Consider the following 19,245-nt stretch of genomic DNA (forward strand, 5'->3'; position numbering starts at 1 on the left):
AATTTGCACCTATTGCCAGGATTTAATGGGAATTTCTCCTGCTTTGCATTGGATGCTCATAGATTTTAAAAATTCCGACAGCAGCGGAAATGAAAAGCTTCCTGCGGGACAAGCTCGATGTGAAATGAGGGTGGTGGTGGGTGGCTGGAATTCTAAAGGCTGCATGCAAAGTGGGATGCATGGCAATAAATATCAGAAACCAGTTAGCAGGCCATAATCCACGCTAACATATGGCCGAGTCGATTAGCCACGCGACCTCTACTCCACGGGGTTTCCTCCTTACCCGTCCTTTCCTTTGGTCATTTGCGGTCTTCTTTCATTTATTTTTTCACCCAATGTATTCAAAACCGTCCCTTGGTTAATCGCTAATGAAGTATACGCACCGTTGACCTTCGCAACGTTCGTTCATCTTTGTCGCTGGCTTTTTAGGCAATCTCTGATCGCTATTTTTTCTGTTCTTGATGCAATTCAATTACTTTGTAATTCACACTACTTTGTAAATTCTTGTACATAACTAAAAGATTTGGTTAAGCATTAAAAGTAACTAAAATTTCGAAATGGTTAGGTATAAATACAACTCCTTCATTTATCATTAAATTTCAATTTAATACTTAATTTTATAAACCTTTCAAAACAATTAAAATTGTACCTACAAAATAGTTCCAAATATTGTTAAGTTAAAAAAAAAATTAAGAATAAACCATTTTGTTCATAAAAATAAAACAATACGACAAATTAGTTAGGTTAACACTTTCTAAATCTTGCGTTACACAAAATAATGGCCTTCGAACAAGCTAAAAACGAAAATACTGTTAGAGACACCGAAAAAAAATGTTGAATAGCCATAACTAATTTTTAAGGGGGATCCCAGTTAATTCGGCTTTAAGTCATATATTAAAATGAGTGGGCTGCTTCTTTGTCCGTAACATTGAAACTACATATATCAATCAGTTGTCTAAATACCCAATTGGTTGTAGTGTTTCACCGAATTTTTTGGCAAACAGAAAAAAACACCCAAAAAACGCAATAAACACATAAACACAATCCGTAACCGAGTCGGCCTCCTCTGTAATCATAGTGCATTACACTCGACTGGAGGCCTGATGGAGAGATTGGGGGATTGGGAGATCCGCACTGGGAGGTGATGAGGCGAGGTGAGCAACTTCCAGGTCAAGCAACTTCTGGCAGCAAGGCCATGCCCGTGACTGAAATGGAAATGGAAATGACAGCCGCGAAATAATAAAACAAAACAAAAAACGAACCGAATATCTGCCAAAATTTTGGCGGGGGAAGCGCATATCATTGACCCAAGGTGCAGTTACCTTGTGTGTTCGTGTTCCCTCCAAGTGCAATGATCCGATGATCTGATGCCATCCGATCGGAAGCGGCGTGTTTCCAACCCTGGGAGATTCGACCTTACCCTGAACGCAAAAGTATATGCACAAGTGTATGGGAAATGGGGGTCAATACACTAAACCAGTCAATTGTGAAAAGTATAGACTTGCATTCAGCTATTTACGAATATAGTTTAGGTTTTAAAGGTCATTACTATAGCTAAATTACACTTGGTTGAAAATAGATAAACAAAACCATTTTAATATAATTAATTTAATAATTAAAAAATGTATAAAATAAATCTGCTCTGTTGGACATATCATAGTATACGTTTCGACCACTGATTTATAAGTTGAAATTATAGAAAATGTATAATAAAATAGTAAATGGTAGATTTCATTAAAAACTTGGAACGACAATAGGAACAACACTACACAAATGTACAATCCCAACCTTTAAGATAAAGAAGTTGATGATCAAGATTTTAATTTTAAATACTTTAGGCAACTAAAATATTGACTTTTTATAAAAAAATGGTAAAAATCTTATTAGGAAAAGTATGTAAGTTTGGGAAATACTAAATATTATATCTTGCGTACGTTTTTTTTTTCCATTAAGCCTGCAATTCTCTTACACTCTCTTCTGGTGATCGGAACTCTTTGATCGCCTTCTCTTCTGACTGCTTTCTGATGCTGATCCACTCCCAAGATCTGCTCGGCTGGGCTCCTTGCATAAATTAAAACAGATGATGAAATTCACCAAGTCTGTCGCATAAGCGAGCCAAAAAACCAAACAAACTGTTGCCCAAGCGGAGATAAAATTATTCACTTATTTTTATAAAAAGCTTCTTTGTTTTTGGCCTTTTTACCGCCCCCTCCGCTGCTGCATTTGCCGTTATACAGACCGTCGACGACGCCCCCGAAAACTCACTGCATTCGGCCAAAGTCCAATTGGCCTGACCCGCCTCCTTTTCCCCCGATATTTAGGGGTATTGATAGGTATTTTTAGTTACAACAAATGCAATAGAATTTCCCTTCTTATTTTCGCATATTCAGTTGCTCCCTCGCTCGCTAACTTGTCGCCGATAGTTGGGGGCCGTCGCCATTGCGGTAGGTTCGTCCCATGCAGCGTATACGTAATGTCGAATGCCACAACTGCAGTTTTAAGTGACCATGTTCATGCCTACTTGTGGTGTACATTTGTCACCAAATAATTCAGGCATATAATTCAAGTATTAATAAAAACGAAACCAATTAAGACCGAAATAGTGTTGTTTTAGTTTTCTCAAGGATTTTACTATAAATTTACTTTTCAAGCAGTTCAGCAAAGTAAAAGATAAAATTGAATCAAATTAAAATAAATTTAAAAATTTATAAAAAAGGTTAATTTTTATTGAAATAGGTAAAAGGAAGAATGTCATTTCGAGAAAAAATTGCGTTTTAAGATTTAGTTTGGGAGGGCTAAACCTGCCACTTAAACGTGTGCAGGTTTTGGAAACTTAAATAATTATGATTTGAACCCTTTCACCACTTTGACATGACGTGAATTTATTTAGTACAGGCGTTCCTAACCTTAGATACCGCAGATGTGGGTTTTTCCCTGATCCACTTTCCCAAGTCGCTTATCTCGAGTCGGACGCCAATTCGCCGTTTCTATTTATAGCACTTCGCCTGAAGTTGCTCGGCCAGACAAAAGCGAAAGATGATGAAATATGTGTGATATGTTCGAGCTAAAATTGCTCACTTCGGCGATTACTCTTCCGATTACCATGATATTTCGGTATTTCGGTACTTCACCCACAAGTGGAACTCGCATGTCGGAATACTGCTTTAGCGAACTTTGCGCCTCCTTCAGTTATTCAGGGTCACCTTTCGAATCACCTTCACCTTCTACACATCGATCATTCGCCTCACGCATACATTTTTTGCACTGATCGACATTTGGAATAAAAAAGCTATGGGTGAACTCTACCGACGGGGGCAGACTGATTTGTTAAGAGGGAGAGTCACTCAAGTGACAGCGTTCCAAAGTTCAAACTCGCCCAAGACGCGCTTAAGTAATGATTTATGTACTAGTGCTGAGCGCGCTTTTATTTATACCTCTCAAAGTTCCAGGTTCTTAAATAATTTATGTAAACAACCAGTTTATACGAATACAATCTAATTTTGAGCCCTTGTCCGCATATACAATGGGCGGCTTGTCCGCTATAGAGAATAAAGGTCAGACTCGAGAACTATTTGGAATACAAATTGGTATTATAAAATGCTCATTTTCCAAAATGTATAATTATAAAAAGAACTATTTCCGATAAAAGTTGAAAATTCAAAATACACATAAATCCCTTTTTTATAATATGCACCCTTTTACTTTTTACAAACATAAATAAGTATATATTTGCCTTCTCTTGTCATAAGTTGTTATTATATATGTAAAAACTTTATACAAGTGCATAAAGGTATCCAATAATCGTAGAGTATGACCATTATTAATTTGTTTACTTGATTTTTCTGTTATTGTGGCGAATCTGACCGGCCTGCTTTACATTGTACTCCAGTACTTTACTCATCCAGCGACTGCGACTGCGACTGCAGTCAACGCCAGCGGCACTGTTTCCATTTTCATTTTATTTTTGAGACTTGACTTGGTTCAACGCATTGTGAATTTGCTCGTTGACCTTAAATGCAATTTGTAGCTACTGCTCGCTCATGTTTTGATTTTTAACTTCCGTTGTTGTCCTTGCCAAAGTGCAAAAGCCTCTAGCGAAAAAAACAAAAAATCGAATACGTATAATGTATATCTCATATGCCCTGTTTCGATTGTTGTATTTTGATACGATCACCCGATCAATAATTTGCAAAAATATGTTAATTTTTTCTTGGTCCTCAGGTGCCACGATGCCATCTCTCTTTTTCTTTTTCTGTTTCTGCTTCTATCTTCATATCAATAGCTTCGATTCATAGGCGCCCAGCTTTTGATAACTGAAAACGCGTCGGGTTTGCTAAAAATAAACAAAATGTGGGAAAGCACAGAGAGCAGCAACAAAATACATTTTTTGCGCTCGTGCTTCAATTAGCCATCAACAATCAGAGAAAAAGGCAGAAAAAGCAGGGCAGAGCAGCAGAATATGTGCTAAATACTCTAATCATTCTGCACGCTTCTCACGCATGACCATGGATCATCGGGGGAGAAAATTTCCAAGTGGGGGGATCACCAAAGTATTACGCGGAAAATTCCAGTTCACAAAAAAAAAATAAATGCAAATCTTAGCGTTATTTAAAAATTGATTATTAAACGTGGATTGATAGGTATTTGGCATATGCTCAATTATGATTTTAGATCCCAAAACAATCATTACAATTAAAAGAATATCGTAAATATATGCTCATTTAAATATTTTTGCAATACACCTTAGTGCTTTCAAAATAATGGCATACCAGACAAATATTTATATTTTTTTTAATAGTTTTTTTTTTTTAATGTGGATAGATAGATATTTAGGATATGTACTATTATTATAGCATATATCAAAACAAACATCACAAATAATTTAATGACGTAATGGCCCCAAAAATATATTAATTTCACAATTTTCGCAATACAATTTTTTAAGATTGCACTTTGCCTCCATTGAATGCGAAAAGAGAGAGAAAGCGAACAAAGAAAAGAAGGTGCTGTTACAAAATCTGATTCTGAAAACATAAGGGTCTTACAATCAATGCGTAGCTGCCTGTAATCGCCAGAGATAAGCGGGCAGACTGAGAAGTGCCCTCCCTTTTTCGACTCCCATCTCTCAGTGAACAGCAACAAACGCGCCCACTTAAACCAACAAACGCAACAATGTCAATATGGCAACAAAAATCAACAGAAAATTCCAACAAAATACACCGCAGTAATAAATGGCAAAAATGAAAGAGGAAGAAAGCGAGGTGAAGGAAAGAGAGGCAGATATACAATATACAATATGTATATACAGAAGTCGGAGCACTTGGGCAATTTCCATTGTTTGTCTGCCGGCAGAGAGTCTTCCTCCTATAGATTTTACAAAAGGGTTTACCGACCCGTCAAGGGCAATCCATTAATCGCGGGCTCGTCGCCTATCAACTCTAATTTTGTCGTATTTTGCGAAACGCAAAAGCAAAACAAGAGTGAAGGCACCAACGCCCAATAAACAAGGTCTGCTACGTCATGCCACGGGCTTAGATAAACACGCCGTCCGATTCCGATTCCGATTCCAAATCCGATTCCCGACCGATTCGCACTCGATTCATGCCCGTTTCCAAATGCGGTTGCGATGGTCACGTTGTCGGCGAATGACAATGAGTTCGATAAACAAAATCGGAAGTGGTGTGAGCTATATATATACATAGATATAGATGTAATGAGATGGGCACAGTGTCGACAGCACATTTCCTTATATAAATTGCGTAACACTGATGGATCTTATAGGATACAAAACATACTACCTTTTTTTGGTGATTATAAAGTTTGCGATGGAGAAAGAAGAGTCTTTTTTTGCCTTACACTACATCACATTTTTAATGAAAGGAACAGGAGATGTTTTGCTGGGACTGTACCGGTACATGATGAATCTTGTACAAAAAGGTAGTACATTTTATTAAATTACTTAAAAAAACTACACCTGTAATAACCCAATTAAATAATAATGAAAACTAATTCATATAAGATCAACTTTTACATCAATACAAATAATTGCCGAGAAAGACAGCTATAATCCCTAGCTTGAAGATAAAAGTCATTTAACGACTAAGTACAATTTAGATTCATAAGCAGAACGTTAATTTACAGCAGACGTCAGCCATTCACCGGAAGTCATAATTAAGCTGAATGAAACCCAACCCAGATAACCTCAACCCAATCCGCTAAAATAAATTCGATTCATTCAGAAATCTAGTCCGAGATCAGCAATGCAGATGACGAACCGAATCACCTGCATTTACGGCCCCCAATCGCATTCCCATCCCCGAGTGCCCAGGCCCAGTCCAGCCCCTCGCATATTGATAAACCCCCATTGACGCCGCATGGAAAGCGGATCCCACCCTCTCAGCTCTTCGGAAAGTGATAAGAACCCCAGCCGATAAGGGCCACGCCTCTCGCTCATGTTGTGACTGACTAACGGACAAGCGGACAAACGGACAAGCGGACTTACGGACAGATAGGCGGACCTATAGACTGTCCATGCGCTGACCAGCTGGGAATCGCGCTTATCAGTCCCGTTATTTCTTATCAGGCCGAACCGCCGTACCGAACCGAACCCCGATGTAGGGTTGATCCAAAAATGAACGACTGTCCAGGGGAGATGTCCGCCCCATTCCGCCGTATTATGAGTATTATGAATAACGCAATTATTATTATTCTTCGCGCGCTGTTCACGTTGACTTCACGTGGCCCCAATCAGACGCCCCAGCGACCTCGTCAACATCGGCATCGGAATTGGAATCGGAATCTACGTCGGCGGCGGCATACAAAAAACGGGTCTATCAGCGGGCCCCTGCCCTCGTCCATAAGCGCATATATTCTAGATTTATTTCTGTTTGTGCCATATATTTATACGCGGTACTCGTGGGGTCCAAGGGAATATTGTATTCGTACGAATATTTGTCGGTATAGACACCTGTTTATCGAGAGTGAGAAGGCCGCTGAAAAGGGTGTGAAGTGTGCCTAAGAGAGTGTATTAACTTCGATATCTACATCTCTTAGTGAGACACATACATAGAAGGGGTAGAAGACTATCAAAATTAGCGGTTAAATTAGTTAACCCACTTAGATATTGAGTTCTCTTAGTAACAAATACTGTGTCGAATCATAGTTGTAAGGTAATTAATTGACTGTAACTGTAATTAATTTAAAGAAGGTCCATAAAATAGCAGTATTATTATCAAGACTTGTCTTCTAGTGAATATTTACAGACATATGTAGTTTAATTCCAGAACCTTGGGTATCTTTGAGTCGGAAAATGGAAGCATTCTTACTTGTTTCTGTTTGTCCCATATACTATACTATATTTTCTACTTATTGATGATGTTGTTTGTTTATTCCCATCGCACGACTTATGAAGATGATGATGAACTGTCGTTGCCATTGAGGCAATCACCTGAACCGGTTCAGGGACGTCCTTATCCCAACTTTGCTATGGACCCGATCCCTCAACCACTGCCATTCACATACCATTTCGTTTTTGTCCCAGGGACAACAACTTTCAAGTTCAGATGGAACATTTGGCAGCTAAAGGAACTGGGCCAAGGTCGATTTTTACCGGTAGTCAGAACATGAGATGGTATGAGAAAAAAAGCGAGAGATGATCAAAAATAAATGAGAGGTAGAGAAAAACCATTAAAACAGTGACTGGGGGAAACCTTCGCATCATCGTAAATTTCCATTGGGAAGAGGGCAATCTCGATTGAAGGTCGTATTTGCCCCGTTCCCCATTTTCTGTTTACACGGTGTTTATAGCAGGCCTCTCAAGTAGCCTTGCTTGAAAGATTTGTTAACGTTGGTTCTCCAAAAAGGCGCCCCTCCCCCACATCGTTCTGCGGTTCGGTTCGTTCCATTCTGTTCCGTTTTTTAGCTTTCGGTTTTGGAGCAACGCGTCAGTAGGCACGTAGGCAGAGGCGTCGGCAGGGGCAGAGGGGATTAGAAAAGATCAGGGCTAGTTTTAGAGAAGCATCTATTTAAGACTACCAGCCTAGATACAACGATTAAGAGGGCATACAGTTAAGAGAAACTTTTCTATAACTCTCTTAACAAAACACAAAAATATACAATTAAGTAGTTAAGATTCCTTCTAATTTCCTTTTTTGCACATAACTCTAATTAAGTACTTAACGATCCAAGAGTTGATTAAAATCGATAATCTTTAATTAAAAGGGGAATTCGAAGAGGTTGCATGGTTCTTTTCAATTAAAGGTTTAAGTTGTATTTATTAAAATACTAGAGCTATCCTATCTTTTCTATGTTATATGCAATTATTAAGTTCATTTTTTGCCAGCGAATAATGAAATTGAAAAAATGAATTGCATTATTTTAAAAATAATTTTTTTACTTTGGGAGTAGGTCATGTGAGTCGTTATAGTGAAGACAAATGTGTTGGTACAATGTTAGCTTTGGTATATTGAAAAAAAAAAGTACGCAACGTGGTGAAATGTATGAAAAATTATAGATAGAAAAATTAAATTAAAAATTAAATGATTATTCGCTTAAAATGTTTTTATTAATATATGCTAGTGTTGAAAGACTTAACAAAGATAAAGTGACAATGCAACTCATATTAATAAATGTATAGTACTGTTTTTCTATTGTAAAGTTAAGGCCCAGACTAAGAGTGTTACCAAAACTAGGCCATTTTGATATTTTTGATTGATTCCACGCAACCAGTTTGAACTATTTCAAGAGCCCGCACAATCTGTTAAATTGTGGAAAATCTTCTTATACGTAAACATGTTTACAACTATGCTAAATGGAAATTTCTGTTTAATTCGTCTTTCATCAAATACAAAAATGAAGCATGAAGCTAACAATGTCTTCACATGGAGTCACGAGTTGGGCTCATGACGTCATGGAGAGTTTTGCCGATCTCGGCGCATTTTTTGAGTGGGGAATATAAAGGGTAGAGGAAATCGAACTTTACCCATGCCAAGAAAAGCCAACAAACAGAAATTTTGGGGCTAAAATGTTTGTGAAAGTGAACTTGAAACGGGCAATGGGAAGTAGATGAATGGGAAATGGGGAAAAATAGGAAAATGGGCGTCGCATTTGACGCTTTTGACGTTGTTGCCGTGGCGAATTATAGACCGATTTCTCATGACTTTTGCTCGGACTGTGTGCCACTCGCTGAGTACATGATTGAATGGATATGTATACAATTTGAACGCCTATGCCTGTGGCTCCATTCTGTTTGGGAATGCTCTCCACATTAATAAAGAATAAAGGCCTTGAACCCGGCGGAAGCTCACGCCAACGTCACGCTTCTTGCGCTTTGACCTTTGACGCGCAACAGGAGTAAAGCCAGCGTGGGTGTGACGTCACCAAGCCAACGAGTCGGCTACATATTACCAGATGCCAGACGAGAGTTACGTCAATGCGCAAACTCGCTCTGCTGAGAAGAAATAGCTATAACTAAGTCGCCTTCCCTCTCGTTCAAGATTTTGTCACACCGCAAACTTTTTTTTCCACTTTTTTGTGGTCAAAAGAATAGGATTTAGAAGTTTAATTAATTCTGAGTGAAATATTTAAGATTTCTTGGTATTCATTAGATCATCAAGTTCGGATCAATATTTCATTAGATCTGCATTGATAAAAATTAAAAATGGATTAAAATGTCCATCTTTATCTCAGGAACTGGAACAGCCATACCTACCAACTTCTCTGATGAAATCTTACAAATCAAACCAATAATTTTTTCTTATCAGTTTTTTTCAGTGGCCAGGGGACTACGTGCGATTGAGAATGTGCGTGGGCACACGTGAGTTCTGCGAGTCCGGATTTTGCCATCCGAGATAATGCGGGTGGGCGTGGGATCTCCGTGGGCGAATGCAAGTCAAGGAAACTGAACTTGAACCCGCCGGGGAGCCGAGATGTACAGCTAATTTTAGATCTAACCTGCGGCTGCTGATTGCTTTCAACGTAAGCAATGCATATAAATTGCAGCTTGATGGATTTGCGAGGAGTGGAGGTGGGTTGGGAAACGCAACTGCGGCGCAGTTTGCATTCAAAATCTGGGGGGAGTAATGTGAAGAGAGAGGTGCGGTAACGGTACGTCGGCCCATTTACACGCCCACATTCGCGAGAGAGTGGAGGCCATCGCTTCAGTTCCGCGCGAAATTTACACACGAATTCCGATTCCAATAACAAACACGAAGCGAAAACAAAAACAAAAACGCAAGTACTGCAAACACCCACACGCACACACTCGCACAGATAGGCACGCCACAGTCTGCTGGCTTTTTTTTATCGCCGCCACTCGCTCGCACTCACTCAGTCGTCCGCCGAGACAAAGTATCAACAAATGTTCACGTGAACATCATGAGGTCAACGCGTGATACCAGACGGACCCACACAGACACTCACACACACCGAAAGACACCCAGGCGAGCTCGCTCAGTTAGTAAGAAGGTTATTTGTTATGGGGTCGACTTGGGGATACCTTTTACAAACTAAGTTGTCTCGCTCTTTAATTGGAATTGGAATATTCTGAATTTTCACCATAGTAAGCTCAAAATTGCATTTCGTTGGGCGCCAACATTTGTTAAATTATTAATATTGAAAGATACTTTCTTTTAACATAAATTGGTGGCAATCTTAAAGGTACTATACAAATAAATAATCATTTTGGTTATACTAGTCCCAATCTGCAATTAGCTTAACGTTGGTAAGCAGCTTCTTTCCAAATTTAGACGCCTCCTCGTGGACTAGCGCCTTCCTATTATACCCCAGAATACCCTAGATGGCGTGAACAGTCGCCCCACAAGTCTGGTGTGGGGTATGGCGTGCTAGTTATTTGTTGAGGTTGTTGTTGTTTCGCAAGAGAGCTGAGGAGCGCCGCCTTATAATAGTCACAGCTGTTTCTGGTGTTCGCTCTTGCCCGCTCTTCGGTGTGTGTGCTGTGCACGAGCCCCTTTTTGCTTTGAAAACTGTTACAGGCGGTCCAAGTATTGCCAGGTGGAAATTATTGCTTATTAAGCAAGTTTCCAATTAATGAATTGCACAAATGATCGATTTAATCGTATTCCTTGCGACTGGTAAAAAAAGCTTACATTAAAATGCCTGTATGTCGTGACTCATCTTTGTTATCTCTCCATTACTTGGGACTGGCAATGCCTGTCGCTCAACTGTTGAGCTCCCACATTATCTTGCTTTCTCGCTCTGCCTTTCGTTTATTAATGAAATCTACGTCTGCTCAAAGTCAGACTTGGCTTTTAAAGTTAATGCAAATTTATTCGGCCAGGTTTTAGATTTCAATTTGAGGGGCGTCTTCCCAGATTTCGAGCCTGTTTTCAAGTTTTTTTTTGTTCGATTAATCACAGACTTCCGTGGCAACAACTGCGTCAGCTATTCAGTCACGGCTTTGGGGTGTGTCTGTGAGTGTTTGTGTGCGCTGTGCACGCGGCTTGGGCATGCACAGCCTATGAATAGACAGCCCCATGGAGCCCCTGCCCCTCGGCCGCATGTCCCGCTCTCTCTAGCACCACAAAACAAGACCCCATAGCAAACAGCTGATGACGTCCATGCGTTGGTTACGTGCTCCATTGGTCTGTGTCTGTCGATGTCTGTGTTTCTGCACAGAAAGAAAAAATTGATGACCAGAAGGTACCAGAATGTTTAATTGATAAGGCTGTTGATATTCATACGATTGTAACAGTATGCAGTAAGAGTAAGAATACACCTCAGAAGCGAACTAAAGGGGATGGTCCTTCTTAAGGATACTCCATTTATATTTTTAGTACACCAAGATACTTGTCTTGACCCACGCTATTTTGCTCTGTGATTTTAAAATATATCTCAATCAGCAAATATTAAAAAATACAGAAATGTGATTGGAACCTGGTTCTTCTTAGGAATGCTTTATGCATCTGTCTAATACACCAAAATACTAATCGAGACCCTCACTAGGTGTTTAATCAGTCATTTTGAACTATCTCATTATGTATTTTTAGCTATTTGATTGTCATCTTTTTTTTTATATCATCCACTAATCATACCAACATTGTCATAGTTAATATCGAGCTGTTTTTTTTCTCTGTATGTGTGGGTTGCTCAGAGGCGAGTGAGGAGGAGACCTGACCTTTTTCAAGCCAGAGAGCGAGAGAGAAAAAAAGTGGAGAGAGACACTGCCCACGCTGCTGCTGGGTGATGTCCGTCCGGGTTTCAGTGCACTGGTTGCTCCACTGCCGATGACGATTGCCCCTCACACACACTTGCCCACGTACAAGTGATTACGTCGGCGGTTCCACTCGCGACGTCGGCAGCGGCAGCTCTGCTGGGAGCTGAAAGCCTTTGCCTTTTTCATTCGTCTCTTGAATTCTGAACGCAACGGTTCGCCTCCGCTCCAAAACGGCTTAAGGCACTCGAAAAGCGCCAGTGCAAAATTAACTAAAGTGCAAAAATACACAAAACTGAGATTAGACCAAGTGATAAGCCAGAGAGCTACAGAAACAAACTAAAACAGACTATAAAAAACTCTTTAAAAGAGAGTGCAGTTGAAAGTGCAATGGACATGGATACCTTGCTACCTTCACCACCCGCAACGCCCCCGCTGAGGGATAATAAGTTGGAAAACGTAAGTGACCTACAAAGTGGATATATACCAGTGCGATTAGTGGTTTTTTATAGTGTGAATAGTGAGGATAGTGCATTCAATTCAAGGCAGCGGAAAATCAAACGGAATCGGACGTTAGCTCGTTCTCGCTTCCACTTGCCGCATTTCTAAAAACAAAAGTGCTACGTCCCGCTCGCACTCGCACCCAGCCGTCCGATCACGCAGTCAGCACGCGTTCACGTGAACACCGCATGCACAGGGAGTGATATGCGAGTGCGAGCGAGAGGGCCTTACCCTGAACATTGGACTTGGCACCACTAGGAAAAAACAACAGAAAATTCGAGAGAGAGAGAGAGAGCACAGACTTTGTTTGAGAGCGAAGGTGAGTTGCCAATTGGCAACTGTGGGCTAGCAAGAGAGGGGGCAAGAGCTAGGCAAACAGGCCAAGCCCCAACCCATAAAAATATGTCACATTTCTGGCTCTTTTTTTTATCTGGCCAAGAAAGAAACAAACAAACACAGCCGCACATTTGAGCGCAACGTGCCGAGCCCATAAAAAGATTTCGACGTCTCCACACGAGTCATAATACACCCCTCGAAATCGCCTTCCCCTTTAAATCACCCACCTGAAGCACGTCACAGTAATGTGGCTGCACTTTTCTTTGCCTGCTTTTTGGCGGCAAATTTGAATTCTATGGGGTTTTAAAACAAACCAATAATAGATTCTAAAAAATGCGTTAAAAGCTAGAAAAAAATTTGTTTTGAAGTAAAAGTTACAAAAAAATGTTAAATAAATAAATTTTTATCAACACGAACTTAGCAGTTATTGATTCATTACCTTGACAAAAAAAAATGTAAAAAATATATAATTACAAATATATGTACATATGTATATCATCAAATTAATGATTACTAAGGTTTTGGAAAGTTATAATTTAAAACGCAGCCGGTACCCAGTCGACATTTAATGAATCATTATTTCTCACCCTAATCGGCCTTTAAAACAGTTCAAAAACCGCCAAAAACAATGCCTTGGCCTTTTGAAGGAGCATTGAACCGGGGGGTTGGTTGGGTGCTGCAGGGTGTGCGAAGGTTAATGTTAACGGTGAACGGCCTTGCCAGTCGTCTGAGTAATTAGCGAATTGCGAGGGAAAAGTTATTGTGGGTCAATGCTGGTCAGCGAAAAGTGAATGGGAATGTGAATGCACTCCTGAAAACCTGAACTCAATGCTGTTGAACTCTCACTAACCTTGAACTTGTTCTTCTTTTGTCTTCTTCAGGTCGCTAAAGACGAGCAACAAGTGAGCGAGAACCTGCTCAAGGCCAAACTCAAGTTGGTGGCCCAAAAAAGCCAGAAGAATGGAGGGATTATCACACCCAATCCCTCGGACACGGAAGACGAGACTCCGGAAATGGGAGTTCCCAACAAGAAACCCCGCCTGGAGCAGCCTGCCATCACAATGACACCGCCACCGGATCAGAAGCTGGAAAGGGTTAGCGTCATCATGAGGGTCAACAGCTCGGGGGCCGTTTCCACCAGCAACCAAGACGAGAACTCATCCAGTTCTAGCTCCAGCTCCTGCTGCTCCAGTTCCTCCTTAAACTCCTCCACCATGAGTACAATTTCGGTTCCACCCACCGTGGAAGACGACTATCCAGAGGCCAATGTGTGGCGCAATCTCAAATTCAAGATGAACAGGAAGCGAGCTGCGGAAGTGGCTCTGACCCCAGGACAAAAGCCCGAGGCCGAAACACCAGCTCCATCTGCTCCAGCGGAAAAGCCACAAGAGGTGGAGGAAATCAAACCATATGTGACTCCGACTCCAATCTATGTGGCCCCAGTGTCTGCTGCTCCAGTAGCCAGCCAGCTCATCCTGCTCAGCACAGTGGCTGCCCAACAGAGTCCCACGCCCATACCCACCACACCCACAATGCCCGAGGAAAAGCACTCCACCAGAATCACTGCAGCTCAGGCGGCGGCCACCAGAAGTCGCATCTACGAGTGCAGTTTCCCCGAATGCGGCAAGAACTACTTCAAGAGCAGTCACCTGAAGGCCCACCAAAGGGTTCACACCGGCGAACGGCCCTTCATCTGCAAGTGGGAGAACTGCGACAAGAGATTCTCCCGCTCCGACGAGCTGTCGCGACACAAACGCACGCACACCGGCGAAAAGAAGTTCCAGTGCAGCGTGTGCCAGAAGAAGTTCATGAGGAGCGATCACCTGTCCAAGCATGTGAAGCGGCACAACAAGGACAAGGCAAACGGTGTGAACCGGCATGTCTCGCTGAACAGCAACAGCTCCTCCTCCTCCTCCTCTGCAGGAGCTCCTTCCGTCTGCGATGCCACGCTCCATTTGCGGGCGATAGCACCGGCCGCCGCCAGTACCTCCAGCTGCTCGCCCATCTCCTCCGCCAGTTTGCAAGTCTACAGCGCCCAGGATCTGCTTAGGTTGCAGCAGCAGGCTAACAGCTTCAGCTTCGGCGGAACCCTGATCCAGGTGCAGCGATGATGAAGACTGGAGGAACTGCAGCACCAGAACTAATCTCAGCCCGACAGTATCGCCAGCTCAATGGAGAAAAAACCCTTCTTTAAACTAGTGAAAAGATTTCTAAAATCCTATGGAAAGACCACACTATAAGATCGAATTTTCCCGCATCGAGAATGTTCCCTCTAATCTTAGAATTCAAAATATTATTTTGAAGTTTTTTCACTTCGAGTAGCTGGTGTAGACTTAAGCTTAGTTAAGAGCTAGATCTTGTCATCGTTTTGTGCATATATCACCTTAAATTCAATAAGATTCGCATCTGTTAATCACAAATCGAATGGATGCAATCTAAGCTTCTTTCTTTCCAAGAGCACAGAGCACGTTCTTTAGATTCAGATTTAGATTCTGTATACCCCTAGTGCTTGTACATATTATAAGGTGGCGCTTTCGACGCCCAACATCTGTGATATTTAAGTTTTCTTAACTCTTTTCTATTGTACCATAGTTATCGGTCTAATTCTCTAAAACTTAAACACACACAAACAATTGTATTTATTGCTAAATGTGGAAAAAAGAGAACAAAAAGAAAAAAGAAATACAGGATCCTCACACGATCCCAATCTCAACAAAAGAAAATAAACATATTTTCCAAATAATTTTAAACTGATTGTGTCAATTGGGAGGGAAAGAAATTACATTTTGGAATAAAGGATGCCTTACAGTGGAAATCACATGAACAAGTATGGTATGGCGGCTTTAAATTAAATGAAGAATAAATGAAAGAGTAAATACATTTTCTTACCTTCATGAATTTTGAATTAAAGCCGAATGATTAAAATAGATTCTTGAATAGTTCTTGAATGTATGATGATTTTCTTGATGAGTAGTGTGTACTTGTGTAAATTGTTGATTGTGTGGTTGATAAGGTTTTGATTTACCACAGTAAGATTTAAATGATGTGGTTAATGTGTTGTCCTTTTTTATTTTAGCTATATAAGCCGATTGTCTTAAAAGTATGTAGAATGTAGATCTTCAATAAGTAGAGGGGTTGGCCTCCTAAAACATAATCACAACATTAGAATCGCTTTTGATATTATAAAAAAGCCAGTTTAGAACCTACATGCAATCCCACTCTCTGTATTTACAGTTGCTAAACACCTAGAAAAGTGGTCAGCTCGCAGACTGATCTGGGCTTCGACTGCGGAGAGCACGCTTGCCGCACAGCCATTTCCCAGGTGTCCAGCAGGTGTGAGAGCGAATAGTTCTTGGGGAGCTTAGACATGCGAGCGATGAGAGCTTGTTGCACCATCTGCAGAAACGGCGTGGCCGAATACTCCTGCTCCGTTAAGGAGCAGTCCGGAGCCTGCCAAGGATACTCCTCCGGCACACTAACACTCACGGGCGGAACACTGGGCAATCGCTTGTCATCCAGACAGCAAATTAAACGGATGGCCTTGTTATTTATCTGCGATGTGGTGTCAAGTTTCACCTTAAACTTGGTATCCAGCCGTGCAATTTCGCCTTGAAGGACATGGGGAACATCCTGCTCGAAGGGCAAAGACTTCTCCTCCACTCGAGGTCGCTTCGCGGGCACTGGAGCTGCTATATCAGTTCCAAAGAGCAGTTCTAAGGTGGGTCGGAAGGTGCGATGCAGTGTGTGATTAGCCACAGGACTTTGCAGTGTGGTATTTATAACTTCCAATAGAGGATTTGATGATTTCTAAGTAAATTAATTTGTTATATCTTTTGACTTTGATTATATTATGCATTTCATATTACTTACGCCAAACTGCTGGCCTGAATATGAGATAAGATCCATCTTTTCCAGAGCTTTTTCGCATTTAAGAAGAGTTTCAAGAGGCACACGCTGTGTAGGATTGCAGAGAATCTCCAGCAATTTACTCATTTTGGTCATTTTCTCAACATCTATAAAAAATACCAAAGGTATTTATTAAATTGGTTGATTTCTGGAGTTAACTTACATTACAAAAGCGTTTGTTATGTTGTTACTAATTTACTTTAATTTCACCAAAACTGCTCAATAACTGTTTCAAATACAATTTTTCGATTTGTATCAACTCACTTGTTCCATCGTTGCTGATCTTGGCCAGCATCCGTTTGAGTGGCTCAATGTACTTGGTCAGCTGCTTGTACTTCTCGCGGTACAATGCCTCCTCCTGGGGATTGAACGGACTGTTTCCGGTGACCTGACCAGGCGTGTTTATCGAGGCACTCGGCGACTGCTGGCGGATGTTGCGCTGCGGGTTCTGCATGTGCATCATCTGCGGACTGGATTGGGGCACCAGTGCCGGACTGGGTATCATATTTGGCGTGGGCATTTGCGGAGTCGGTGGCTGCTGCGTGGGCGTTTGATTGCCTACCACCAGCTGCTGTTGTTGTTGCTGCTGCTGCTGCTGTTGTTGCTGCTGTTGTTGCATTTGCTGGAGCTGAGCCTGCTGCTGCTGCTGCAATTGCTGGGCATCCGCTGGCGAGGGACTGGAGCGCATGAAGGCCTGTCCCGGCTGCTGTCCGCCGACTCCAACGCCTCCACGATTGCCGGCGAACATCTGACCCGCCTGGCCCATCGGCATGTTGGGCTTTTGCTGCAGATTCGGCGGCATGTTTACGCCCATGCCGCCCATGGGATTCATGCCGCCCTGCTGCACCGCATTGGGCGGTACACCCACACCCACACCCACACCCACACCTACCTGTTGTTGAACCGCCGGACCGCCGACCACATTGTGCGGAACTCCCTGCTGCATGTTCTGGGGCATTCCTTGCATGCCCTGGCCGGGCATTCCTTGGGGTCCGCCCATGCCATTGCCCTGGCCCATGCGCATCATCGGATTCATGCCCATCTTTGGGAGAAAAGTTGGTATAATAGACCACAACTTGAAGAGTACTCACTTACCCCCATTTGGTTCTGCTGAATCTGCTGCATGGGCGGCATTTGCTGCATGGCATTTATGGGACCGCTCTGCATTTGATTTGGCCCCTGACCAGGTGCTCCTGGAGCAGCATTTGCTCCGCCAACGGCTCCTCCAACGGCGGGACCACTGTTTGGGCCCGGTCCCACCATCTGGTTGGGCATGCCCACGCCCACGCCCACGCCCATCTGCTGCTGTCCCGGATTGCCAACGATCTGTCCCTGATTCATCACTCCCGGGGCATTGCCGCCCTGCATCTGCTGCTGCATCATCTGCTGCTGGGGACCTCCGCCGCCGCCGGAGTTCATGGGCATTTGGCCCCGAATATTGGGCATCGGCTGCATTTGCTGCTGCCCGGGCCGCTGTTGATTCAGGGATTGCAGCAGATTGGAGGCTGTTCCCGGGCCACCGGGAACGGGGGCTCCTCCGCCGGCGCCCATGGGCAGCATCTGGGGATTGCGATTGCCCTGGCTGGCCAGGTTTTGCAGGGCATTCAATGGATCTTGCATCATGTTCTGCCCCCCGCCGCCCATTTCCGCGTTTGGGGGCGGGCCGCCCTGCTGCTGCTGCTGTTGTTGTTGTTGCTGCTGCTGGGACTTTCGGGACATGTCCTTGTAGTGCATGAAGAGCTTGGCCACCAGGCCCAAATACTCGTCCTTGGTGCGAGACTTTCGAAAGATGTGGTTCTCCATGACGCCGGCATTTTTCGATTGATCTTGCGCGTTTGGTGGCAACAAGTCGTGGCTGCAAAAAAAATCAAGACAATTTTTAAAACAGAAAATGCCAGTTTTCGACGGTCCTTACATCTTGGAGATGACATTCTGCCGGAACTTCTGACTCTGCCAGTCCTCTGTCATTTTTTCAACCACTTAAAAGCCACTTTTGATACCTTTAAATTAATTTTAATGCAAATTTCTTGCGCGTTCTTGCTTTTCTTACGCTTCTTTTTTTCAAGAATGGAAAATCATCTATGGTTGAGAACTTGGATAAGACGCAGTGTGACCGTACAGACGGTGCCCTGAAAGCCAGCAAAATGTTAACAATTCTGTTATTGTAAGTTTAACATCATGATAGCCCTTGACAGCTGTTAAGTGTTTTTTGACTTAACTGCTAACGGTTTTTAAAACACACATATGCCATATTCTTTATATTCTTAATAAAATTAAAATTAACGAAGTAGTCGTTTCTGAGGAAATATATGTAAAAAGTTTTAATATTCAAA

The 19,245-nt window shown here is 42.3% G+C and overlaps 2 protein-coding genes across 3 annotated transcripts; one reads left to right on the forward strand and one right to left on the reverse strand.

Annotated features, from left to right (window-relative positions):
• Positions 1-749: 749 nt before the first annotated feature.
• LOC128253573 (mediator of RNA polymerase II transcription subunit 15) lies at positions 750-18,989 on the reverse strand. 2 transcript variants are annotated; one of them, XM_052982063.1, is made up of 8 exons: positions 18,828-18,989; positions 18,008-18,767; positions 17,177-17,954; positions 16,877-17,019; positions 16,214-16,813; positions 15,896-16,149; positions 1,263-1,421; positions 750-1,205 (listed from the first exon to the last, which is right to left on the reverse strand). In XM_052982063.1, the coding sequence occupies exons 1-5, from the start codon at positions 18,878-18,880 to the stop codon at positions 16,244-16,246; spliced, it is 2,304 nt and encodes a 767-aa protein (XP_052838023.1). In that variant the 5' UTR covers positions 18,881-18,989; the 3' UTR covers positions 750-1,205; positions 1,263-1,421; positions 15,896-16,149; positions 16,214-16,243. The 2 variants fall into 2 exon arrangements, with proteins under 2 accessions (XP_052838023.1, XP_052838024.1); XM_052982064.1 differs by having other exon boundaries at positions 751-1,205; positions 1,323-1,421.
• LOC128253574 (Krueppel-like factor 10) lies at positions 12,304-15,756 on the forward strand. The gene is made up of 2 exons (XM_052982065.1): positions 12,304-12,628; positions 13,888-15,756. Exons 1-2 carry the CDS (start codon positions 12,560-12,562, stop codon positions 15,115-15,117), a joined length of 1,299 nt encoding a protein of 432 aa, XP_052838025.1. The 5' UTR covers positions 12,304-12,559; the 3' UTR covers positions 15,118-15,756.
• Positions 18,990-19,245: the final 256 nt, after the last annotated feature.

This window comes from Drosophila gunungcola, assembly GCF_025200985.1.
Source record: "Drosophila gunungcola strain Sukarami chromosome 2L unlocalized genomic scaffold, Dgunungcola_SK_2 000052F, whole genome shotgun sequence".
Lineage (NCBI taxonomy): Eukaryota > Metazoa > Arthropoda > Insecta > Diptera > Drosophilidae > Drosophila > Drosophila gunungcola.

Coding starts and splice junctions, on each gene's coding strand:
- LOC128253574 (XM_052982065.1), top strand. CDS start 12,560: ATGGACATGGATACCTTGCTACCTTCACCACCCGCAACGCCCCCGCTG. Junction 12,629..13,887: donor GGGATAATAAGTTGGAAAAC/GTAAGTGACCTA, acceptor TGTCTTCTTCAG/GTCGCTAAAGACGAGCAACA.
- LOC128253573 (XM_052982063.1), bottom strand. CDS start 18,880: ATGACAGAGGACTGGCAGAGTCAGAAGTTCCGGCAGAATGTCATCTCC. Junction 18,768..18,827: donor CAGAATGTCATCTCCAAGAT/GTAAGGACCGTC, acceptor TTTTTTTTGCAG/CCACGACTTGTTGCCACCAA. Junction 17,020..17,176: donor GATCAGCAACGATGGAACAA/GTGAGTTGATAC, acceptor TATTTTTTATAG/ATGTTGAGAAAATGACCAAA.